This window comes from Pipistrellus hanaki, assembly GCF_964339955.1.
Source record: "Pipistrellus hanaki genome assembly, chromosome: 2".
NCBI classification, from domain to species: domain Eukaryota; kingdom Metazoa; phylum Chordata; class Mammalia; order Chiroptera; family Vespertilionidae; genus Pipistrellus; species Pipistrellus hanaki.
Window position 1 is genome coordinate 171,217,815 of NC_140504.1, and position 27,515 is coordinate 171,245,329.

The 27,515-nt window shown below is 37.5% G+C and overlaps 1 protein-coding gene across 19 annotated transcripts in view; it reads right to left on the reverse strand.

Moving 5' to 3' along the window:
- SCMH1 (Scm polycomb group protein homolog 1) overlaps positions 1-27,515 on the reverse strand; it is a 120,126-nt gene that overhangs the window by 89,841 nt on the left and 2,770 nt on the right. For 17 of the 19 annotated variants that reach the window (XM_084874543.1, XM_084874541.1, XM_084874538.1 and 14 more), the window contains exons 2-3: positions 9,011-9,092; positions 4,073-4,198 (exon numbers count right to left, since the gene is read on the reverse strand). Coding sequence is in view for 10 of the 19 variants with exons in the window: in XM_084874542.1 (XP_084730668.1) it covers positions 4,073-4,085 (13 nt within the window). In the remaining 9 variants the exon portion in view is untranslated. Of the gene's footprint in view, positions 1-4,072; positions 4,199-7,863; positions 7,938-9,010; positions 9,093-27,515 lie in introns of all 19 variants that reach the window. The other 2 variants (XM_084874545.1, XM_084874546.1) reach the window with 2 other exon arrangements.

A 27,515-nucleotide genomic window follows, 5' to 3' on the forward strand; every position in this document is an offset into this window, starting at 1 on the left:
ACAAAGACAAAAGATATTAGGGTATCATAACTGAATTTATATTTAAAGTCTTTCACAATTACTTTTATAATTAGAAGGAATGTAGCCCTAACCGGTGTGGCTCAGTGGATAGAGCCTCGGCCTGTAGACTGAAGGGTTCCAGATTTGATTCTGGTCAAGGCATGTATGTACCTTGGTTGTGGGCACATTTCCAGTGGGGGGTGTGCAGGAGGCAGCTGATCCACGTTTCTTTCTCATCAATGTTTCTAACTCTCTATCCCTCTCCCTTCCTCTCTGTAAAAATCAATAAAATATACTTTTTAAAAATAATATATATTTTTTAAAAAGAAATGTATTCTTAAACATTATATACCAATATATAGTGTATTTATTGGGTCGGCAACTAAGTAATTGCGGGTTTCACACATATATGGCTTCAGTTGAATTTTTAGGTTTGCAGACGTAGTACAAATGTAAAACACATTTTGTATTTGATAGTTGGCTATTCAGCTGTTAATCAGTAAAAAAAGTTTTTTGATCTGTTTTGTAGTTTTTGTTTGGCGTTCGTTGAAAAATGGAAAATCAAAAGGAACATTTTCGTCATATTTTGCTTTTTTATTTCCGCAAGGGAAAAACGCATCACAAGCTCATAAAAAGTTATGTGCTGTTTATGGTGATGAAGCCTTAAAAGAACGGCAGTGTCAAAATTGGTTTGCCAAATTTCGTTCTGGTGATTTTTCACTCAAAGATGAAAGACGCTCTGGTCGTCCAGTTGAAGTTGATGACGCCCTAATCAAAGCAATAATCAATTCGGACTGTCACAGTACAACACCTGAGATTGCAGAGAAGCTTCATGTATCACATACATGCATTGAAAATCACTTAAAACAACTTGGCTATGTTCAAAAACTCGATACATGGGTTCCTCACGAACTGAAAGAATCACAGTTAACGCAACACATTAGCAGCTGCGATTTGCTAAAGAAACGTAATGAAAATGATCCATTTTTAAAACGACTGATAACTGGCGATGAAAAATGGGTTGTTTACAACAATATCAAGCGGAAAAGATCGTGGAGCAGGCCAGGTGAACCAACTCAAACAACATCAAAAGCTGAGATTCATCAAAAGAAGGTTTTGTTATCAGTTTGGTGGGATTACAAAGGAATTGTCTACTTTGAACTCTTACCACCCAACCCAACGATCAATTCTGATGTCTACATTGAACAACTAATGAAATTAAACAATGCAGTTGAAGAAAAGTGGCCCGAATTGACAAATAGAAAAGGTGTTGTATTCCATCATGACAATGCAAGGCCACACACATCTTTGGTCACTCGGCAAAAATTAATGGAGCTTGGTTGGGATGTTTTGCCACATCCACCATATAGTCCTGACCTTGCACCATCTGATTACTTTTTGTTTCGATCTTTACAAAACTCCTTGAATGGTAAAAATTTCAATAATGATGATGATGTCAAATCGTACCTGATTCAGATTTTTGCTAATAAAAAACAGAAGTTTTTTGAACGTGGGATTATGATGCTGCCTGAAAGATGGCAAAAGGTCATTGATCAAAATGGGCAATACATTAAAGAATAAAGTTATTTAGTTCCATGAAAAAATTGTCTTTGATTTTCTTTAAAAAATCCGCAATTACTTAGCTGCCGACCCAATATTTATACACTTTTTCAGTACCATATGACTTAAGATGAGCTACCAATATATGTAAAACTGCTTCAGGAAGCCAGGTTAATAAATAGAAATCAGGTTACAAGATTAATAAAATAGTATTTAAAAGTGACTAATGCAGTTTAAAAAAAAAAATCTTAGTAAAGACAAAAAGTAAAAGCCAGCCGAAACTGGTTTGGCTCAGTGGATAGAGCGTCAGCCTGCGGACTGAAAGGTCCCAGGTTCGATTCCTGTCAAGGGCATGTACCTTGGTTGCGGGCACATCCCCAGTAGGGGGTGAGCAAAAGGCAGCTGATCAATGTTTCTCTCTTATTGATGTTTCTAACTCTCTATCCCTTTCTCTTCCTCTCCATAAAAAATCAATAAAATAGATTAAAAAAAAGGAGCTAGTGCCCAGCCAGTGTGGCTCAGTGGTTGAGCGTCAATCTATGAACCAGGAGGCCATGGTTTGATTTCCATTCAAGGCAAAATCCCTGGGTTGTAGGCTTGGTCCCCAGAGAGGGGCGTGCAGGAGACAGCTGATCAATTATTCTCTGTTATCATTGATGTTTCTCTCTTGTTCCTTCTCCTTCTCTGAAGTCAATAAAAATATATTAAAAAAAATTTTTTTTTAAAGGGAAGTAGTTGCATACTTTTCAAACATTCTAAACATAATGGCCATGTTTCAGAGTATATTATGATATGTAGCTACTTCTTTTAAATAACTAGTTTTGTTTTATTTCCTTTTATCAGGCAGGATATTTCTTCTCTGGTAGTCCTTTTCCCAGTTAATAGTAATAATTCAGAAACCTGAAATCCTTTTTAATTGTCTGCACTCCCTGTCCTCCCAAATCAACTAGGTTATCAAATTATATTAGTTCTACCTCTAAAATGACAATTTCCTCTGCTCCTAATCTGAGTTAAGATTGCATTATCTCTCACCTTGACCTATAAAAATAGTTACTTAATTCCTGTTTGATCTCACTTCCTTTCAACCCATACTTTGATATTATTTTTCTAAAATATAGATAGAATAAAACTTGTCACTACCTCATTTAAAAGCCTTCAAAGATCAAGTCCTAAACTCTATATTAATAAAAGCCTAGGTGGCCCTCATGCCCTCACAAGATGGCCACTCCCATGTCATCACAAGATGGCCGGCAGAACAGGGCAGTTGTGGGCAATCAGTCTGGCAGGGGAGGGCAGTTGGGGGTCAACAGGCCTGCAGGGGAGGGCAGTTGGAGCTAACCAGGCCTGCAGGGGAGGGAAATTTGGGGTGACTAGACCAGCAGGAGAGGGCAGCTGGGAGCCATTGGATGGGCAGGGGAGGGCTACTGGGGGCAATCAGGCAGGCAAGTGGTTAGGAGCCAGCAGTCCCAGATTTTGAGAAGGTGTCCGACTGTGGTTTAGGTTTCATGCTAGAAACTCTGCATTATGTTATTTTACTTAAACTATAAATAGAGACCCAGTGCATGAATTCATGCATGGGTGGGGTCCCTTGGGGTAGCCCGTGGAGATTGGGCCCCAGCTTGTGCCCTCAGCCTCTCAGTCTGAGCTTGCTATTTGTTCCACAGACAGTGACCAGCAGCAGCGGTTGTGGGGGGTGGGGTTGCCACCTGACCCCCAAGCACTGAAGGAGCCAGGCAAAGGGTCTAGCTCCGATCGATCACCTTGCAGGCAGGATGGTGGAGCAGGTGAGGGGGCTGCGCCAGGCCAAGGCAAAATGCCAGGCAGGGCTGGGGGCACAAGCTGGGGCACGAGCTGGGGCCCGATCTCCACAGGCCATCCCAAGGGACCCCACCCATGCATGAATTCGTGCACTGGGCCTCTAGTTTAAGTAAAATAACGTAATGCAAAGTTTCTAGCATGGTACCTAACACCGATAAAAAATACATTAAATATATTTTTTTTCCTTTCTTAATAATAATCTCCAGTATAGTTGAACCATTATAGAAATATTTTTAAGTATTTAAAAAGCAAAACTTCCACCCAGCCGGTGTGGCTCAGTGATTGAGCAGTGACTTATGAACCAGTCACTTTACCATTCGATTCTGGGTCAGGGTACATGCTGAGGTTACAAGCTCAATCCCAAGTGGGTGACAGGCAAGAGGCAGCCAATCAATGATTCTCTCTCATCATTGATGTTTTTATCTTTCTCTTCCTCTCCCTTCCTCTCTGAAATGAATACAAATATATATATATAATAAAATTGAATGTCAACTATGATTGAAATTTTTTTTTTAAAAGCAAAACTTCCAGCCTCCTTTCTTGACCTGGAAAATTCATGCTAGTGAAAAAAAATGACATCATGGCTAACAGGAAAGGATAATGAATAATCTAATTAGAATTGAGAAATTCTTTAAATTCAGTCCTTGCTAAGGCTCTTAATCCCTCTTACCTCTAAGAGTAAAAAGATACTTACCACTAGGCTGCATAGTCAATGAAAAACTGGACAAGGTGTTAAGAAGTTTGGGATTTATCCCTGGATCCACCAATACCTTGCTCTGACCTCTGACAAGTCAGTTTCTCTGTGTGTTAATTTCTCCATCTGTAAAGTTGGGGTGGAAAAGAAATGGACATTTATTACCCTGTAAAGTACTATTAATAAAATAGGCTGCATTAAAAGAAAACTATGACAAACATAATTTTTTTGCTTATTAGACTATCTCAGTGTTAGACAGTACCTTCTAGCAAGTACCACAGGTTTATTTTAACTAAGCCTCAATATCTGCAGAGATAAAGAATATAGATACTTGCTACATTTATTCCCATAAAAATGTTTAATATAAATATAATTTCCAATTAGGGTAAGCCAGAAAAATCAAAAGATATTCAAACACCATTAACATAATGTAACGAACTGATCTGTGTTCCCACAAAATTCATATGTTAAAGTTCTAATCTCTAATGTGACAATATTTGGAGATAGGACTTTTAAGGAAATATCTAAAATTAAATGATGTCATAGGGGTGGAGCTCTAATCTGACAGGACTGGTGTCATAAGAAGAGAAAGCGCTCTCTCTCTCTCTCTCTCTCTCTCTCTCTCTCTAGTTATCTCTCTCTCTCTCTCTCTCTCTCTCTCTCTCTCTCTCTCTCTCTCCTTCTCCTTCCTCCTTCCTCCTTCACTCCCTCCTCAAGGACATAGAGAGAAAAAGGCCACATGAGGACACCTGTCTATAAGTCAAGGAGAGATGCCTCACCAGAAACCAGCCCTGCAAACACCTTGACCTTGGACTTCTAGCCTTAGGAACTGTGAAAAAATAAATTTCTGTTGTTTCAGCCACTCAGTCTGTGGCATTTTGTTATGGCAGATGGCCATAGGACAAATGAGGCTGCAGTAATTCTCTGAGTACTTCATACAACAGTCATCAGTTTCCAAGTTGTCCTAAAGAAGCTTTAATCTTTCTTTTACAAAATAAAAACAAAACAAAATATTGAACTGAAAGTTAAATTTATTTATTTTTTGTTACTCTTCACTCAAGGATATTTTTCCCATTGATTGTTAGAGACAGAGTGGAAGGAAGGGGAAGGAAGAGGGAGAGAGAGAAACATTGATGTGAGAAAGACACATCAATTGGTTGTCTCCTGCATACAGTCCCAACTGGAGCCAGGGATCAAACCTGCAACCCAGGTATTTGCCACACCGGCCAGGGCTTGAAGTTATAATTTTATCCTGTTTTGAATAACAATTTTATTTTTTCTTAAAGTACTTAGCCAAGTAATTAATTGTACTAAGCCTCAGGTTTTTTGTTTTTGTTTTTTGTTTTATTGACTTTTTACTGAGAGGAAGAAAGAGGGATAGAGAGTTAGAAATATCGATGAGAGAGAATCATCCATCAGCTGCCTCTTGCACATCCCCTACTGGGGAATGTGCCTGCAACCAAGGTACATGCCCTTGACCGGAATCAAACCCGGGACCTTTCAGTCCGCAGGCTGATGCTCTTTCCACTGAGCCAAACCGGTTTTGGCAAGCCTCAGGTTTTTAATCAGTAAAATAGGAATGCAATCTTAATACTACTTGCTTCCCTAAATTGTTGTGAAGAACAAATGAAAAAAAAAAAAAGTCTTTAAAAGTGCATAATACAAAGTGCAAAATACAGATAATAGAAATTATTCAGGAAAAACTTGCTGTTTACTACCTTTATGAGAGAGAAAACTCAGAATTTGAATAATATAATGTATTTACAAAAAAGACATTAGAACCCCTGTTACTAGTTAGCCCCTAAGGATTCTAATACTCACAATATTAGGACAGACACAAGTTTTGACTGGGACCTTTAAAAATTATGGTAATGTGATTTACTTGGGGGAAGTGAAAATGCCTCTGTTTCTTTCAAAATACAGTAATGACACTAAGGGGCTGGGGTAAGAAGACTAACCTGAGTCCTTTGATGTCCAGAGCCCTGAAACATTAAGACAGGAGTCTCTGCAACATCCTAGAAAATATACCCTCTTCTGATTTCTAAGAAAGGAATGCAGGAGCATAGACTAGGAACATCTAAAGTATTGCTGTCCAATATAACTGTCAGTGATAATGCAAATGTTCTACATCTGCACTGTCTAATGAGTAGCCACTAGTCACATGTGGCTATGCAGCACCTAAATGTGTGTAGAATTACTGAAGAGCTGCATTTTTAGTTGTATTTAATTTTCATTCAATTTAAATACATGCATGTTCAGTGGCTATGATATTGAACAGTGCAGATCTAGAGAATGTAAAGATTCTAGTATTAGAATATAGAGATAATATATAATAGAAAAATCTACAATGCTATGGAAACATCCTTTTGAAATGTGACAAAACAATTACAATAGGTCATACCTTGAAGCAAGAAAAAAAAATTCTTCATATATTGTGATATTAAGAAAAAAATCAGCCCTAGCTGGCTTGGCTCAGTGGACAGATCAATGGCCTGTAGACTGAAGGGTCCCAGGTTAGATTCCAGACAAGGGCACATGCCAGGTTGTGGGCTTGATCCTCAGTAAGGAGCGTGCAGGAGGCAGCCAATCAATGATTCTCTCTCATCATTGATGCTTCTCTCTCTCCCTCTCCCTTCCTCTCTGAAATCAATAAAAAAGAGGGGGGAAAAAGAAAAAAAATATCAGCTTAGCCGGTGTTGCTCAGTGGTTAAGCATTGATTTATGAACAAGGAGGTCATGGTTTAATTCCTGGTCAGGGCACGTGCTCCGGGTTTCGGGATCGATCCCCAAGGTGGAGCGTGCATGAGGCAGCTGATCAATGATTCTCTCTCATCACTGATGTTTTCATCTCTCTTTCTCCCTCTCCCTTCCTCTCTGAAATCAATAAAAATGTATTTTAAAAAATCAGTTGTAAATGATCTCTTATATATTAAAATAGCAATAATAATTACTACTAGCATCTTATTTTTAAGTGTCTACTGTGTGCCAGATACTGTGCTAAGTGTTTCAATAAGACCATCCTCCCCGTTTGATACCACTTAGTATGGTATCATTATTTATTTTTACAAATAAGGAAATGATACCAGGGAGGTTGATTAACTTTCTGAAAGTTCAGTCAAAAGGCAGAATTTGAACAAAAACTATGCTCTTAACAGCACCATCTTTCTCCTCAAAATAAACAAATGAAAAGAAACAGTAAAATGTTTCTAATACAAATTAGCCAGTCCAGCGTGGGAAGAACTACAATCAAATGTGTATGTGAATCTCCCATCCATTTTACTACAGTAAAAACTGACATTTGATCTGGACACTGAATAAGATTAGATATAGTCTGGGATTAAATAAGGTAAAATTAAGTTAAACAGAGGATGTTCATAGGTACTGTATTTTAAATTATTCATAGAGGTTGGAAAATAATGCAGGCTTACATTCACATACCAATGAGAGATAAGGTGAGGAAGGGAAAGGAGAAAGAGAACAGGGAAGAAAGAATGTTTCTCCCAGAAATGTAAACTAGAAAGTAGAAAAAGAAGAATCAAATGTACTTCTGAAAACCCATTAGACAAGATAGAAATCTTTCGGTGTTAGGTAACAGTTGTGGTTTTTAATAAACCACAATTCTAAGCCGATATACACAGAAATCAAATTGAAATGTTGAGAGCTGAACAACTGTCCCACTGTGGTCATGGATGACAAGCTATGGGGAGGCAGGAGATAAGACAGAAGACTGGGCTGGGATGTGCCACTAATCAGCCACTCTCTCATTAGCAAGTATTCCTAGTGCCTCTCACCTGATCCTCTGCCTGCAGCTTTCCATTTATTTTGCTCCATTCATAGATGAGTGTGATGAGATGGTAATATTCCTCTGGGATGATCCACCAGAAGAGGGGAGAGGAGAGGCAAGGTAGGCAATCACATTCGCCAAGAAAGCAATAAATCCTGCCTTGTGCATGCAGCAGATGTGAACAAAGAAGATGGAGCGGATCTCTCCTTGGTGACTGTCCCTCCCCCACTCTCTGTAGCAATTATGCATCTCTGCAGTGCACACAGAGAGACCAGACCCCTAGAGAACATCAATATTTCCTTTAACAAGTAAAGCAGCTAACAACGAGTGGCTAATGAAAATGCAGAGAAACCATAACTCTCTTTGTTGCTTCTTGAACAAGATCATTGGCATCAATGGTGCCACATCATACTTCCTGAAAATGCATAGTGTGTTAGGACAATAGCCAGGAGTTTATTATAGATGTAAAAGAATAGGGTAAAGTACAGAGATAAGTGACAGGAAGTGATTGAGATGAGAATAGAAAAGTAGGTAGGCAGCAACTTGTGAAGAGCCTTGTTTGCTAAACTAAGACAATGGCATATTACATACTGAAGTGTTTTATGTCATCCTAAAGATCATGTTAGACATTCAATATCAAGATGTAAAATACCATTAATATTGAGTTATTAATGGTATTTTACATCTATAAAGGGACTTTAACTTTTTTCACAGACTTTTATATACATTATTTCAAATGTTCATACAGCTTCCATACTTACATGTTTACTAAATTCTGATACTGATTATGAATTTACAATATGAGAAGGGTAAGATTTAGAACCAAAAGATCTAGGACTATATCTTGCTCTTCATAATGACATAATTTTGAATAGTCTAATAATCTTTCATTGTTTCCATGAAACAGGAATAGCAATAATACCCACTTCATAAGATTACTGTAAAGAATGTATAATTCTTTGAAGAGCACTTTGCAAACTATAAAGAGCTGCATAAATAATATGCAGGACTTGTCAAAACTGTAGGATAAATAGGCAAGAAAGGGTGACATTCTTTTATTCATTCTAGTTGTTTTATTTGTGACACGTCCATTAATACAAAGCTTAATAGAGGATAACGCTTTATTTCTCTTATGTATAAATACAGGTTCTGACCTTTTCGAGGATCTTATTTTTGCATGGTACCATCAGCTATACCAAATAGGGAATCGTGTTTCCTTTAGTAAGATGGAGAAATCTAGAAGCAAAAGATAGAAAAAATTAGAAATGTGAACAAACTACAGTAGACCAAAGAAGACAGACAGTGAAATTAGGTTTTTATCAGAGGAAACCAGCAGTCTGGACACCCAGACATAGTTTCCCAAGAGCAGCAATATGGTTAGGTTTCCAATTTCCAGGATCCTTCCCTCAGCTTTGTGGATTTAGAATCCTAATTATGTTACAAGTAGAATAGAATCTTGATAGATCTATAGGACATTAAATAATAATGGGTAAACTGAAATGTTCATTTATTAATTTACTGTAAGAAATATGTCAGCCACATGAACTAAAATATACACCGAAAACTACAAAACACTAAAATAAACTTAATCTATAATAATAAAAGCATAATATGCAAATCAACCGAAAGGCCGAACAGCAGAATGACCTTCCTGACAACCATACTATGACATGCACTGGCGCCAGGCCAGTCAAGGCAGGTGCGATGCGATTGGTCGGGGGCCCTTGCCATGGCTCCATGATCGCCTGCAGAGGGCGGGGCAATCATTTGGGGGGCTCCACAATTGCCCCAAAGTGGGAGGCCTAGGCCACCGACCATCCAGGTAGGCGGGGCCTTCCTCTGCGGGGCTATTTATTTATTTATTTTTTAAATATATTTTATTGACTTTTTTACAGAGAGGAAAGGAGAGAGATAGAGAGCTAGAAACATCAATGAGAGAGAAACATTGATCAGCTGCCTCTTGCACACCCCCTACCGGGGATGTGCCCGCAACCAACGTACATGCCCCTGACTGGAATCGAATCTGGGACCTTTCAGTCCGCAGACCAACGCTCTACCACTGAGCCAAACCAGTTTTGGCTGCGGGCTATTGATAGCAGAGCTGTGGCCAGGGGAAGGCCCAGGCTACTTGGCCAGCCAGAGGTGCTGCGGCAGGTGGGTAGGGCCTACTTCTGTGGAGCAATAGATCACGGGGCTCCGGGACTATGAGAAGGCGCAGGCCAGGTTGAGAACCTACCCCCCACCTCAATGCATGAATTTTCATGCATGAGACTTCTAGTACATAAATAAATGGAAAGACATCTGTGTTCATATGTTAGAAGACTAATATTGTTAAAATGACAATAATACCCAAACTGATCTATAAACTCAATGCAATCTCTATCTTAATCCCAATGATGTTTTTTGTAGAAATATAAAAAAAAACATACTAAAATTCACATGGACTTTCAAAAGATCCCAAATACCTTAAACAATCTTGAAAATAAAAAATAAATTTTGAAGATTCACAATTCCTGATTTCAAACCTTATTACAAAGCTACAGTAATCAAAACAGTATAGTCTGGGCATAAGGACAGACATATAGACAAATGGAATAGAACAGAGGACCCAGAAATAAACCATAACATATACAGTCAAATGATTTTCTGCAATGGTGTCACGATCATTCATAGGAAAAAGATACTCATTTCAACAAATAATGCTGGGAAACCTGATACTCACATGCAAAATATGAAGTAGAATGTTTTCCTTACATCTTATACAAAAATTAACTCAAAATGCATCAAAGACCTAAATATTAGAGCTAAAATTATAAAACTCTTAGGAGGAAACATAAGGGGAAATCTTCATGGATTTGCAATGATTCTTGGATATGACATCTAAGGCAGAGGCAAACCCCTCAATACGCTGAATTTCATTAAAATGAAAAACATTGTGTATCAAAGGACACTATCATGAGAGTGAAAAGACAACCTACAGAATGGGAGGAAATACTGGCAGATCATATATCTGATAAGGGATTAATATCTATTTATGTATATACACATATACACATACACACACACACACACACACACACACACACACACATATTCCAGCCAGTGTGGCTAAATGGTTGGGCATCAACCTATGAACCTGGAGGTTATGGTTTGATTCCCAGTCAGGGCACTGCCCAGGTTGTGGGCTCAATCCCCAGTGGGCGGTGAATAAGAAGTGGCGCATTGATGATTCTCTCTCATAATTGATGTATCTTATCTAGCTCTCTCTCCCTCTCACTTTCTTTCTCTGAAATAAGTAAAAACATATTTTTAAAAATTAAAAAAATAGAACTAAAAAAAATAGAACTCTATAATTCAACAACAAAAACCTTCAACTCAATTTAAAAATGGGCAAGGGAACTGAACAGACATTTCTCCATTTATCTATACAGATGGTCAATAAGCACACAAAAAGATACTCAACTTCATTAATTATTAGGGAAATGTAAATCAAAATTACAATGAGAAACCACTTTACTAACGTCCATTAGGATGGCTATTATGAAAACAAACAAACAATAATAAGAAGTGTTGGTGAGGATGTGGAGAAACTAAAACTCTTACAAATTGCTAATGGGAATAAAAAAATGGTGCAGCTATGGGAAATCTCAGGGAGATGAACATAGAATTACCAATAATTGAAAGCAAGGACTGATGCTGCTATGAATATTGCCCACTAATGTTCATAGCAGCATTATTCACAATAGCCAATGGGAAGAAATAATTTAAGAATTCATAAATAAATGAAAGGATAAACAAATGTGGTATATGCATACAACAGAATATTACTCAGCCATAAAAAGGCATGAAATTCTAATACTTGCTATAACATGGATGAATCTTAAAAAGATGCTAAATGAAATGAGCCAAAATTAAAGGGATAAATATTATATAATATCATTTAGATTTGGTAACTATAATAGGCAAATTCATTGAGGTTTGGCAGGGTGGGTAATGAAGAGTTATGATTTAATGGGTTCAGAGTTTCTGTTTGGGATGATGAAAAAGTTCAAAAATGGATGGTAGTAAATGCTACATAATATTTAAATGGACTTAATGAATTAAAATTGTAAATTTAATGGCATGTATTTTTACCACACACATACAGAAATGAAACAGGCAACAGGTGAATCTGTATCAGTTCTATTTTTTTAAAATATATTTTATTGATTTTTTACAGAGAGAAAGAGAGAGGGATAGAGAGTTAGAAACATCGATGCGAGAGAATCATCGATCAGCTGCCTCTTGCACACCCCCTACTGGGGATGTGCCCACAACCAAGGTACATGCCCTTGACCGGAATCGAACCTGGGACCTTTCAGTCCACAGGCTGACGCTCTATCCACTGAGCCAAACCAGTTTCGGCATCATCAGTTCTATTTTTGACAGTCCTATTCAACCAGTTTATAACAGGAATACAAAAAGGTTCACGGGACTTTCAAGAAATTAAGTACTAGAGTCATAGCATTTCCTTTCCTGAATAATCCTAGATGTAACCTATCAATTTTCTTTCTGACTTTACGTTTAACATGTTTCAAGCTATCTTTTGATAGACATATCCTTTCTTTGGATAATGTTGCTATCTATTTATAGCAAGTGGTACAGACTAACTCTGTCACTAGCTATATAAACTTGGACAAGTTACTGTCTTTGGGCCTCAATTTTTGTAATTTTAAAGTGGAAATCATAGTGTCTACTCCAAAGGATCTTTGAGGGCTAAATGGCATTATTTATTATAATGAGTTAATATAAATAAATATCTGATAGATAGGGAGTACTTCCCCACCTCCCTTTTTGTCAAGTTACTGATTACTGAGAAGTCATTCAGTTTTCTGTATATTGGCTCTATCAGCATCCATACAATCATCACCACAGTTTTCTGTAGTTTAGAGGGTCTTGCTAATATCAATAGTTATATCAGAAACCTTATTTCAAAAGATCAAAAGCAAATGCAAATAAATTCATTTCTGCCTACCTCATAGACCTCTCCTTATAGGATTCTATCCTCCCTGAGGACAGAGACTGTCATAGGCTTATTTTATATCCCAAACATTACCTAGCAGGAAAAATAAATCTCGCCAAGACACAGAGTTCCTCACCTGCTCCCCATGCTCACCCCTCCTACCAGCAGCGGTTGCTTTCATGTCACTAAACATCGAGACATGAAAAAAAATTTAAAAATTCGTATTCCTAGATCACACTGGTCAGACATTCAATTTCACCTTGCCTGATTAACCTTAACTCCTTCAACAATGCCCATTAAGATTACCATCAGTATAAATATAATAGGTATAAAACTGAGAGTAACAAAGAAACAGAAGGTTACAAGGAAAGGAGGCTAAGATCACTTTTCTAAATAACCTTTCATATTGTTAATTTAATGAACCATCATTAACTATGTGCTAGGTTCTATGCTAAGCTCTTTAAAAATGACCTTTTTGCTAAAGTATAATACCCATAATGAAAAGTACACAATGTGTCTCCAAAACAAGAAAGAGATCATTACTAGCTCCTGAAGTACTCCTTTTGCTTCCTCTCTGAGTCATTACTCTGCCCCAGAATAAACAATGCCTTGATTTCTATCACTGTAGATTAGTTTTGACTGTTTTGAATGCTATAAAAATAAAATTACACCACATGTACTATATTTTATGTACACTTTCTTCCACTCAACTTTTTGTTTGTGAGATTTATTCATGGTGTCCCTATTTGGCATTTTTATCTTTATTACTTGATTTAAAGCACCCAATAATTCTGACATTTTTAGGTTTAAAAAAAAAAGATGAGGTTCTGATATGAAGCAAGATTAAGGTATCCAGGGTCACATGGCTACTACTAAATAGAAAGGCTAAAGTTAAAGATGGTCTCATTTCAAAGTCCATGCTCTTTTAGGTTCCATTATGCTTGCCTCATATATAGTTTAAAAACAACAAGAAGTCAATCCCTTCCCTAGTTTACTTATCATAGACCATATATGTGTAAAGAGGCTTGGCAAATAGTTACTATGCAAATATAAGAAATTATTATTAGCATAAAAAAAGAGCTACCTAGGGTAGTGGTTTTCAAATCTTTTTATTTTTATTTATTTTTATTATTATTTTAAAATATATATTTTATTGATTTTTTACAGAGAGGAAGGGAGAGAGAGAGTTAGAAACATCAATGAGAGAGAGTTATTGATCAGCTGCCTCTTGCACACCCCCTACTGGGGATGAGCCCCAACCAAGGTACATGCCCTTGACTGGAATCGAACCTGGGACCTTTCAGTCCGCAGGCCGACGCTCTATCCACTGAGCCAAACCAGTTTCAGCTTTACTTTTATTTTTATTGTGGATCTACAAACTTAATTCCTGGTGTTTTTAGACGAGATCAGGAGCGTTCAGGGTGGTATGGCCGTAGACATAATTCCTGGTGTTTTTATAACAATATGCATTCCTGAAAAACCTTATATTCTGTAAAAAATATCTACTAAAAAGTGGGCTTGTGAGAAAAGGAAAATTAGAAACAAATTACTAAAAGCCCATGGAATTTTGTATTCTTTACACCACATGTGTCAAACACAAGGCCCGCGGGCCAAATCCAGCCCGCCAGGCCTTGCAATGTGGCCTGCACCGCGCTGTCATCACTGCACTCCGCTGTCAGTTTATGACATTGTCAGTTTATGACTGTTCAGTAAACCATTCGGCCTGTGATTTAGGCTGGATTTTAGATTTTGGCCTCTTCTCTGATTGAGTTCGACACCCCTACTTTACACACACACACACACACACACACACACTATAAGGGTCTGAGTCATTAAGAAAAGTTTAAACCCCATCAAAATACAAAGGATTGTTAAAAAATACTATGAACAACTCTATTCCAACAAACTGGACAACCTGGAGGAAATGGACATATTCCAAGAAAAATGCAACCTTCCAAAACTCAATCAGGAAGAATCTAAACATCTCAACCTATGGAAGAAATTGAAGCAGTCATCAAAAAGCTTCCAGCAAACAAAAGCCCACCATAGCCTCATAACCCACAGTTCCTTTCAAGGTGCACACTGGGTCCCTAGTCCAATATAATAAAAGGCTAATATGCAAATCAACCAAATGGTGGAACAACCAGTCGCTATGACGTGCAATGACCACCAGGGGGCAGAAGCTCAATGCAAAAACTGCTCCCTGGTGGTCAGTGCCCTCCCACAGGAGGAGCACCATTCAGCCAGAAACCAGACTGATGGCTGGCAAGTGTAACGGCAGTGGTGGGAACCTTTCCCTCCTCTGCTAAGCTAAGGAGCAACGAGCTGAACAATAAGGAGCAGCAAGCAGGAGGGTGGTAAGGATTGAGGGGTCCTGGACTGTGAGAGGGATCCCAGACTTGGGAGAAGGATGTCTGCCAAGGGGTCCCAGACTGCGAGAGGGTGCAGGCTGGGCTGAGGGACACCCTCCCCACCACCACCACCTGGAGTGCACAAATTTTGTGCACCGGGCCTCTAGTTTAGTATATCTAAGTTATGAATAAACACAATCTTTGGCCTATGTTTGATTAGATGCTCTCACCATTGGCTGACTGTCTCCATTATGTCTCTATCTTGATTATATATTAATGTAAATTAGATCATGTCACTCCCCTGCTTAAAATCTCAAGATTCCCTGTAGAACTTAAAATTAAATCGCAGTATCTCACCCTGACCCCCATAAATGTTCATGATCTGGCCCTGACCTCTACCAACTTTTCCCCTACTACTCTCATTCATTTTGCTCAAGCCAAGCTGGCCTTCTCTGCTCCTGATGCAGGCCAAGCTCCTTAACTACTACTTTAGGACTTTATACTACTTGGAATGCTCCACCTCATACTCATATAGCTGGCTTGTTATCATTGAAGACTCAGGTTATTAGTAAATGCCACCTCCCCAGAGAACCCTTCCCTGACCACTCACTCACCCAGATTCTGTCTATCATATCACTCTTAATTCTCCACAGCAGTTAGCACCATTTAATATGTTCCTTATCTATTTACTAGAGGCCCAGTGCATGAAATTCCTGCACTTGGGGGGGGGGTGGTTCCCTCAGCCCAGCGTGCGCTCTCTCAGTGTGGGACCCCCTCAGCAGACATCCCTCTTGCAGTCCAGGACCCCTCGTTCCTTACCGCCCACCTGCTCACTACTCCTTACTGCTCAGCTTGTTGCTCCTTAGTGCAGTCGAGGAGGAGGGAAAGGCTCCCGCCACTGCCACTGTGCTTGCCAGTCATGAGCCCGGCTTCTGGCTGAGCGGCACTCTCCCTGTAGGAGATCACTGACCACCAGGGGGCAACTCCTGTGTTGAGAGTCTGCCCCCTGGTGGTCAGTGCACATCATAGCAACTGGTTGTTCTGCCATTTGGTCGATTTGCATATTAGCCTTCTATTATATAAGGTTTGTGTCCTCTACTGGGGACTTATCAGTGTTATTTATTCAGCACTATATCCCAGCACTTGGAATAGTGTCTGGTATTGAGGAGGCATTCAGTAAGTATTTTTTTGAATGAAATTAATAAAGTCTAATCTTTAATAAAAAGGCATGCAATTGAAAAATTATATGACAAGAGCACAATAACTACTTTTTTTAATTTAAAGAATAATATTTTCACCTTGGCCAGTATGGCTCAGATGATTGGGCATTGTCCTGTGCACTGTAAGGGTTGCAGGCTCAATTACCAGTCAGGACACATGGCCAGATTGCAGGTTTAATCCCTAGTTAGGATGCATATGGGAGACAGCAGATTGATGTTTCTCTCTCTCCCTCAAATAAATAAAAAGCATATTTTTTAAAAAAAGGAATAACATTTTGGGTGGTTTGAATTTAAACTCAGATGATTTCTGAGAGAAATTTTGTAGAAAATCTCTTAAAATGAAACAAAACAAGCTGGAGCCTTTAGTGTCTATAAGTCACTCTAGAATCTTACAGGATCAAGGTAATGAGAGAATGAAAGTAGTTAAAAGACATAATCATGCCGAAACCGGTTTGGCTCAGTGGTAGAGGGTCAGTCTGAGGACTGAAAGGTCCCGGGTTCGATTCTGGTCAAGGGCATATACGTTGGTTGTGGGCACATCCCCAGTAGGGAGTATGCAAGAGGCAGCTGATCGATGATTCTCTCTCATTGATGTTTCTAACTCTCTATTCCTCTCTCTTCCTCTCTGTAAAAAATCAATAAAATATATTTTTTAAAAAAAGACATAATCATGAATATTATTTGCTTTTTCAAAGACTTCTGAATACAGTCCTCACAGTGTATTAAGGAAATCCACAAAACTTAATGGCAAATTCTCTGATTAAAAGTCATTAAAAATATGAGATTTTAAAAATATGAGAAAGTATCCAGCTACTTAGCAGCAATGGAAAATAAGAAAGAGTACCATCAAATAACCAGGAACTTTAAAGAATTTCTGTAATATATAATCTAAATAGAGCTATATAATGGAGAAAATCAATCAACTGCTGAGATACTCTAACCAAACATAGGCAAAGGATTGTATTTACTCCTAAGGCATTCTAAATAGATAAGCTGTCCTGGGGAAACACACAAGCTAAGAAACAAGAAATGGGAGTTGATGGAAAGTATTGAGATACCTGAGATTTTAAGACCTGTGCTAACTAGCATCTCTCTCTAATCAAACAAAGCTTCTAGATGCATGTTTGCCACTAGGCACAAAATGTACAGTATTACTTTTTATTAATTTTAAAAGGAGAAAAAGACAACAAGAACTACCACAAAGAACCTACTCTAAATGTGAAATTGGAAAAAGGTTAGCTGATGGCATTCTCAGGAAAATGCAATAGGATGAATTAAGGTTAGAAATGAAGATAGGAACACAAATAGTACAAAAAGATCACAATAATGAACAACCTGGTAAATAAAATTCTTCACAGGAACAGAGCAATTTAAATAGAAAAGCTATTTAATTACAAATATTTGAAATGCATTTGTACTTCTGGCCTTCAAGTTAATCTAAATATCTTTCAGAAAAGTCCTAAAAAAATCACTAGAGAAATTTCAATACAGCAAGGTAGGTAGAGGGATACATGAACACTAGTAATATAAGCAATATTTACAAGTAATGGTAAAATTTAAGTGGTGAACATAAGGTTTTTCATTGCAAAATCCTTTTAATTGTTATATGTTTGAAATTTTTCACAAGTAAAAAAACTACTTTAAAATATATCAGAGATCTCTTACCTCCTTCCCCCACCCCCAACACTCCCCAGCCTTCCCGCTGACTTGTATGCATGCATATAAGCATGACCAATGGACACAAGACACTGGGGCAGGGAGTGGAGCATAAGCCGGGGGCGGGTGGGGGGGAGTTCAATGGGGGCGAAAGGAGACATATGTACTACTATTTGTAATACTTTAAACAATAAAATAAATAAATAAATAAAAAATATCTCAGAGAAGATGCTGTATCAAAGCTCAAAATTGGGCAACACTGGACAACAGTGAAAAGGTGGGTAGCCTACAGCAAAGAGACTAAAGGCAAGATTGTTGGTGGGGTTTTTTTTTAGGTTTTTTTTTTTTTTTTTTAGCACTTTTATATATATGACTATTTCATCACAACAAATCTGAAAGGCAAATGATATTATCTCCATCACACACACACACACACACACACACACACACATATCACTCCTAAGGCTTTGAGAGTAACTTAAGTTATACTGATATTAGTGAATATTTAAGCCAGGGATCAAAATATATATGTAGATTTAAAAATCTTTACAAAATCTAAAGCTATTTTTATCACTGATTTTCCACAAGTATCTGAGAAAGTGCCTCTATCTCAGCTTTACCTGGAGAAGCACTTTAAATAATAAAAACATAGGAAATATATTATATAAAACATTTTAAAAATGTTTTTATTGATTTTAGAGAGAGGAAGGGAGAGGGAGAGAGAAACATCAATGATAAGAGAGAGTCATTGATCAGATGCCTCCTGCACATCCCTCACTGGGGATTGAGCCTGCAATGGTGCATGTGCCCCAATTAGGAACTGAACCAGTGACCTTTTGGTGCAAGGAAAAACATTTTTACAATATACTGCACAAATATAAATGACTTCTAGTTTTACTCCTTTATAATTTTCAAAGTTAACTGACTTACATATTATTTTATTTGTATTAGTTATTCATATACATCTTTTACAGTTCTTTTAGCACTATAATTCCCTTGAAATTAGAATTCTGATCTGAATCATTACTACACTATTTGTAACAGCACCTTGGATAGTAGTTTAATGAATGTTCACTTATAGAAAGAAGGTGATCCTCATAGTAAATATGCAAAATGGCTAAGACATCTACTCATGTTATCCTTATTAAACACTTGAAGAAACAGAAGCAGAGTAAACTGATGCTATTTCTCAGCTAAAAAGCTCATTTGTTGAGCTAAGGCTCTTATCTTTTCCTATAGCACTACTAACTCAAAAAAGATACTAAGCCTAATTCTCCAAATGAGAGTCTGGCAGGGTAGCCAAAGGAAAATAATTTAGTTATGTTATTGTTTTAAATGTTAGGAAAACTCTAAAATATGGATCTTAATGTGAATATAAAATAATTGTAACCTTTCGGCTTTCTTTTTGTTTTACTGGGACAGTGGCAGAAGGAAAATAAAAGTGCTTCTTAAAAATCCTACACTTGGGCCCTGGCAGTGTGGCTCAATTGGTTGGCCATCATCCCATGCACTGAAAGGTTGCTGGTTCTATTCCTGGTCAGGGCATATACCTGGGTTGTGGGTTTGATTCCGGGTTATGGGCTCAATCCCCAGTAGGGGGCGTGTAGGAGGCAGCTGATGGATGTTTCACTCTCACATGAATTTTTTTCCTCTCTCTTCCTTTCCCTTCCTCTCTAAAAATCAATTAAAAATATATTTTTAAGAAATCCTATACTTGGCTATAAGTTACTTAAAACTCAATAAAAACAGAAGTTAAAAATATAACATTTAAGATTTATACTTAGCTTATGGGAGCAATTCCACTTATATATGTTACTTTATATGATTTTCCATAACTTCAAGTATAAGATTATTCCCATTTCACTGATAAGAAAACTTAAAGAGTTAGTTTAGAGAGTTAGTGATTAAACTAGGATTTTAAACAATCTAGGTCATGCTCTTTACAGTATATTATATTGTTACTTGCTTGCACAAAACTAATGAATAGTCTGATTGGTCTCTCTTTACTTCCATTCCACCATATGTATGGCAACCAGAATAACTCTTCTAAAATAAAAAGCCAATCATATTGACTCTCTGTTTAATATCTTTCCATAGATTCATGTAGCCCATAGAATGAAATCCACCAAAGTCCTTGACATTAATAGATCTAGAGACAGAGAAACATCAATCAGAATGTAAAACTTCAGGGAACAGTGGGGGTAAGGAGGAGAGATCAACCAAAGGACTTACATGCATGCATATAAGCCTAATCAATGGACACAGACAACAGGGAAGTGAGGGCATGAATGGGAGGTAGGGTGTAATGGGGGAATAAGGACACTTATGTAATACCTTAATCAATAAAAAATAAATAAAAAAGTCCTTGGCATTGCTGCACCTTTCAAAACCTAAATACTTTAAGATCTGGCCCTTGACTACTTATTTCTCCAGCCTCATCTACCCATTTTTTCCTTCTCTCTACCTTCCTCCCGGAAGTTATTTTAAATGATCTATAGTCCCTCAACTCATCTATAATGAAGTCCCTTTTCCCATTACACACTCAATTTGTCAAATTAGCACTGATCCTTCAAAATTTAACTCAGAAATCAATGTTATATTCTCTTCCTCAGCCTTCTTAGCACTTTTCCCTAGATAATAACTTCTTCTGTGCTATGTTGATATCTGGCTTATACTTAATAACATTTAAATACTGTATTGTTTATATGCCTCTATAGCCTATTTGACAGTGAGGCCTTAAGGGATGTATTATTTATCTTTATATCCCTAGAGTCTAACATACTGTCTAATGATAGTAGGTACCAGATACATGTTTGTTAAATTGAATTCAAGTACAATTAGAAAGTACACTAGTGTTAAAAAAAGAATTTCAATTTTGCAAAATATAAATGTTTCAAAGGGGGAAAAGAGCCTGAAATCCTTTAACTTAATTGTGTATAACAATGGCAGTTGCCCTGAAGGTCCCTGTTAGGACTTTGTGCCCCAGCTGGGCCTCCAGAAGGTTCATTATTTTCATATTACCACTGTGACAATTTATTAATGAGCTCACTATAAGCAAGATAAATTGAAATGACAGCCCTGGCAACTAACATCTCTTATTTATCACTAGAGATAGTCTCTCACTAGCAGTGCCATAGATAAAACAATATTTATATAGTATCTTCTAAGAGACCTGCCAACACTGTGACTGGCACTAAGAGAAATCCAAAAAAGTACAGGTCCTCATTAGGATAGGCAAAGAATGTGGTCTTTAAAAATAACTCAAAACTGAAAATCACAGATGTCCATTAGAAGTAATGATAAAGGCCTCAGGTAATTCATCATTTATGAGTCAAATGACTATTCAAGAGCTAAATGAAGTGCCACTGGAGTTGTTCTTGCTTCACCTGGATGCAGGAGGTATTACAACATATGCATGGAAAGGAAACTGAGAACCAGTACTAGGCATTCTAGCAGAAGGAAGGTCTATAAAACTAAAGCCCTACCCCTCCAAAAATTTGAAGGCCCCTTGGTACTAAGGATCCCCAATAATGATTTAAGGCTACTCTCCTGAGATAAAGGCAAATCATAAGCTGTTAACACAACAAAAGTAAACTTTGTAGTGCAACTAGACACAAATATGACTTAAAAGAAGAAAGAGAAATGGCAGGAAATCCTAGGGATACAAAAAGATACCACATACACTCAATGTCTTTCACTAATGACTACAGTACATCCAGGTTAACACCCATTTTGGCTTCTTAGGGCTGCCATAACAAAGTACCATATACTGGATGTAATAAACAACAGAAATTTATCTTCTCACAGTTCTAGAGGCTAGAAGTGTGAAATAAAGGTGTTGCAGGGTCATGCTCTCTCTGAAATATGCAGGAGAAGATCTTCTTTGCCTCTTCCAGCTTTTGGTAGCCCCAGAAAACTAATATAGATTTTGGTACTGATTAAAGTGCTGCTCTAACAAAAACTTAAAAATGAGGAAGTAGCTTTGGATTTGAATAATAAGTAGAGGATTGATAGAGAAAACCTAGACTGCATTGAAGAGATGGTAGGTGAAAATATGAACACTAAAGGTGCTTCTAATGAGGCTTTAAAAGGAAATGATGAACATGTTATTAGAAACTAAAGAAAAGACATTTCTTATAATAGTGGCAAAAAAACCCCAAACTTATTTGAATTGTGTTCAGCCATTGGGTGAACTTGTATGTGATGAACTTATTTAGTTGAGGAAATTCTAAGAAAACTGTTGACATTGTGATCTACTTTTTCCTTGGTGCTTATAGTAAAATATGAGAAAAGATAAACTGAAGAATAAGCTGTTAATAAAAAGGACCCAGCACTTGGTGATTTAGTATATTCTCTGACTATCCAGACAGACAGCATGCTCTGAAGACAGGGCCAAGGGTGTGGCTGGACAATCATTTGCCTGACTCACGGATACAATCAACCACTGCACAAGTTAGAAACAGATACGAGTATCCACACATGGTTACCCAGGAAAAATCAAAATAGAGATACGGTTATACAGTATATACATGATAATCTAGGAAAGATCTACAGAGGACCCTCTTGTCAAATGGTTTGGGCCCCGTGAATTATATGAGACTGACAAGGTTTTTAAGAATTTCATATCAGCAGAAGTGCTTCCAGCCTGGTCTGAAAGGGAGAGAGAAGAAACCAAAATGAAGGAAGAATAACACCAAGGGCAACACCACAGATGACTGAACCCCTGGGATTCTCTTGAGCTAAAAGGGTGGGCTGTCCCAGCAGACCAGAGGACAGAGTATCCAGACAGGATTATCCCAAGCCTTGAGATCAAACAGAATTTGCCCCGATGGGTAAAATTTGCTTTAGACTAGCAACCATTTTTTTCCCTTGCATTTTCTCCCTTTCCTAATGGAAATATTAATAACTTTCCTATTCCTGTGCTACCAATGTACCTTGGAAGCAGATAAGTTGTTTCCTAGTTTTCACAGATCCACAAATGGAGAATTTTCCCCTCCATATAGACCATACCAGAGTTCCACCCATACCTTATTTAGATAATTTAAAGATGAGATTTTTGAGTTAATTTACATGAGATTCTGGACCTAGAGTTGATGTTGGACTATGTTAAAACCTTGGGGAATGTTGGGATAAAGTGAATGACTTTTGCTCATGGGAAGGACCATAATTGGGGGAACAGGGCAGAGGGTAGACTAGTATGGATTGATCTGTGTTCCCCAAACAGAATACTCCTGAAATGTGTGAATGTCCTAGAAGGTGATGTGCTCTGATTCCATGGAGAGAGAGGACAAGGAAGCTTTGGGTTCGGGACTCTCCCAGACTTCACCCTTGGTGTTTCTTCATTTGGCTGTTCCTGGTTTGTATCCTTTATAATAAACCTGTATGGTACTTTCTTAAGTTCTATGAGTTGTTCTAGTGAATTATTAAGCTGTGGGGGAGGGGGTGTATAGGAACCCTTCAGACTTGTAGTTATGGCATGTTGCGCAGAGTTGGTATGCTTTTGGTATATTCTGGAGTAAGACAGTATATGTATAAACAAACAAACAGAAGATGCTGGTTGTTACTTTTATAGTGGATAAATTCTAAAGCAATTTCATGTGCTTTTGTTTTTCCAGGTACTAAATACATGCCTGATATATAGCAGCAACTCAAATATTTGATGATTCTTCCATCAGATTTCTTGAACCAAGAGTCAAGAGAATCAAATTCCAGTTTTTATGGCTCTACAAATTGTCCCTTCGTTAAGCCTCAGTTTCTTCATTGAATAATTGACCTAATAGTCACAGAATCTGAGAGTTGTAAGAAATTTTAGTGATCACCTACTGCAGCTCCCACTTGCCTAAATCACAGAACCAGTGAATGGCAGACAGGAACTTGAATTGTGACTCAGTCACTAAGCCATAATTCTTTTCACATATCATGCTGCTAATAAGGTCTCGTTCACCTTCTTACCTATGAAATATTGGAGATAGAAATATTGATCTTTAGAATATCATCCAATCCTGAAAATACACTAACAACAGCCTAAGTTCTATCTTTATTCAACAGAAGATATAGAATAAAATATATATATATATATATATATATATATATATATATATATATATATATATATCAATATTAACCCTAGTTACTTTTTAGAGAAATGATAATATAGATAGCAGAGGATTAAAATCTTTTCAATTGTGTTGATATATCAAATGCTTAAAAATAGAGAGGCTCTATTTTGAATAGCTTCCCTGACTCCATCCTCTCCATAATTAAATGGAAATAACTGGCCCACAGAACTGGTAGATTGAATTACTACCATTCTGAGATATCCACTTATCTAGTATCTTGGTATCCCTTACTGTACCTCAGAGCACAATGATTTATTGTTATCCAATGGTCTTTTCATAGTATTCTTACTTTATCTGCCTAGAAACTTTCACACTGCTGTTCCTTTCTTTTTGAAACTTAACAACTGGTATTTCCTTGACATTCAAGACACCACTTTCTTAATAATAAGCATGCTTCCCTAAATAATAATGCATGTTAAGCTTTATAAATGTGTTCTGCCACTTGCTTTATTCACACAACTTTTATTTGTGAGACTTGCCCAAGTTACTATATAGGTCTAGGTTACTATACCTGTGTTTTCCGATGGTCTTAGGCCACCCTGCTAGCGGATCTCAACCCATTGGTTAAGAACCGCTGCTGTAGAGCCTAAGACCATCGGAAAACACAGATATTTACATTACAATTCATAACAGTAGCAAAATTACAGTTATGAAGTAACAACAAAAATAATTTTATGGTTGGGGGTCACCACAACATGAAGAACTGTATTAAAGGGTCGTGGCATTAGAAGGGTTGATAACCACTGCTCTAAGACAAATGGTTGTCTGTTCTTCACTCAAATATTTCCAAGAACAAGTATGCTGGCTCTCATGTTTTCTATAATACTTTACAAGACATAATGACTAAAATAGCCTTTATTAATGTTTGGATGTCTCAGAGGAAATTCTATGTAAGTATGAATAAAAGCAATTATAATAAATAAGAAACTACTTAGAGATGTGCCTATAATACATCAATGAGCAATAGATATAGTGATTAAAATGAATAAACAGTATGTACGTACTTTAATTTTAAAAAGCTAACATTTGTAACACAAAATACAGAAGGGGGAAAAATAATGCAGAAGCCTTTATATGCTTCAAAATTTAAGAAGCCCTGGCCAGTGTGGCTCAGTTGATTGAAGCATCGTCCCATACACTAGAAGGTAGAGGTTTGATTCCCAAGAATTGAGGATCAGAGAAGCAAGTGACCAGCCCTGAGTTCTTTAATGAGAAACCCAGGCTTCTTCCCAAATCTAACTCACTATGGTAGTATAAAAAAAAGAACTTGAAATCAGAGCATCTTTAGTCAATTTCTACCAGTGAGATCTTTTGTGTTTCTTAACTCCACTAAGCCTAGCTACCAAACAAGGTTAGTGCAAAGATTAAACTACAAAACAAATCTTAGCACTTATTTAAAAATATATATTTTTATTGATTTCAGAGAGAGGAAGGGAAAGGGAGAGATAGAAACATCAACGATGAGACAGAATCATTGATTGGCTGCCTCCTGCAAGCCCCACACTGGGGATCGAGCCTGCAACCCAGGCATGTGCCCTGACCAGGAACTGAACTGTGTCCTCCAGGTTCTCAAGGTCAATGCTCAACCACTGAAACATGCTGGCCGGGCTTAGCACTTATGTGTTTAACCTAAACTTGGCCTACATAGAAACATTTCTGAATGTGAAATGTCTTCCTTGGTTTTAATCAATGCTTATAAATTTTACAGTTAGGAAACAGGTAGTGAGAAAAGATGTACTATCTATACCTCTCTAGTACATCTAGAATCAAGTCCAAATTCCATAGTTTCAGGTCTTAAATACGATGGCCCCAGCCCATCTCCTTAGCCACATTTCTCACAACTGAGTTATACAAATACAATACTCAAACCTATGGTGACTACCATTTTTTAACAAACATATCTTATACTTTCCCTACTTTGTATCTTCACCTAAATCATTAAACTATTGAAATTTGTTCTCCAAGACCCAAATGAAATTCATCTTGAGTGTGATGTCAACCTTGTTTCCAAATGTTAAAAATGATGGCACCCTCCTCTGAATTCCTATATCATTTTGCTTTTATCTCCCATAAGTACTTATTGCCTTATAATTTAGGTTTAGCATGAAAAAAAAAAATTTCTTTCCCCCAGCAGAGGTGAAAGTCCCCTAAAGGTAGTTGGAAGAGAACAAATATTTTAACATTTACTTTGCATCTACAAAGCATCAATTGCTTTTCTAGTAATTTAGACACACACACATTATTTTTATAATCTTTGTGGCACCCTATGAAATAGGAATTTATTTTTTAAAGATGAGGACACTGACAGTCTCAGAAGTTAAACAATTCGCTTACAATCCTTAGGCCAATAAGATAGATCTGATTGTTTCCTCTATCCACCCACTAATCATCAGGAAAAACCTCCATTGCCTTTGCCATTAAGTACTGGCAGAAAAGATTTGATATAGAACATTTGCCTTCCTATTTTCCAAGATCAAGAACAGACTCTTCAGAGCAAACTGAGTGATTAACATGAATCCCAAATAAAGATGAAGAAATAAGAGTCTGCTTCCAGAAAAGTTAAACAAAAAACTTTATTCTCCCACTCTTGTGTTTAAAAACCCCTCCTCCTGTGAGGTTTATACCATATGGCTATATCACTTTCTACCCTTCTCATCTGTTATCTACTCACCCTCCCAATGAATCACCTACGTATATTCACTGCATCTGGCTCACAATATTCTCTCCTCCCACATTCCAGCATCTTAAATCACTTCGCAATCCACATATAAGACTCATTTAATAAAAGAGCCTCAGAGTTCCTTGTCATACTCAGCTTCACTGACCTTCTCCTCTGCTGTACTCCAGCTACCCACACAGAGACCTGCATATCAGACAATTTAACTCCAATATTCCACTTTCTGATCAAAACCTCCTTTTTTTCTAATTTACTTCCACCACATTTGCTCACTGACCTAACTCAAAAACTCACAAAATCTTTAAGTCCAAAACTGACCTTATCATCCAGTGTTTCCTGTCTCAGTTAATGTCACCACTATCCACCTAGTCACCCTGACAAAGAACCTGGCTATCATGCCGGACCCCTCATTCTGTCATCTGCATACCCAATCAATCATAAAGCCTCCATTCCTTTCTCCTCATCCCTGTGATCACATTTCAAAGATATTATTCAACCATGTCTGATAAAATCCTTTCAGTGATTTTTTTTTAAAATCCCTAAATTAATTTCAAGATACTCATACATACAAACTCTACCAAATGGTCTCTGCCTGTATTTCCAGCCTCACAATTTACCACTTTCATCTTCACTG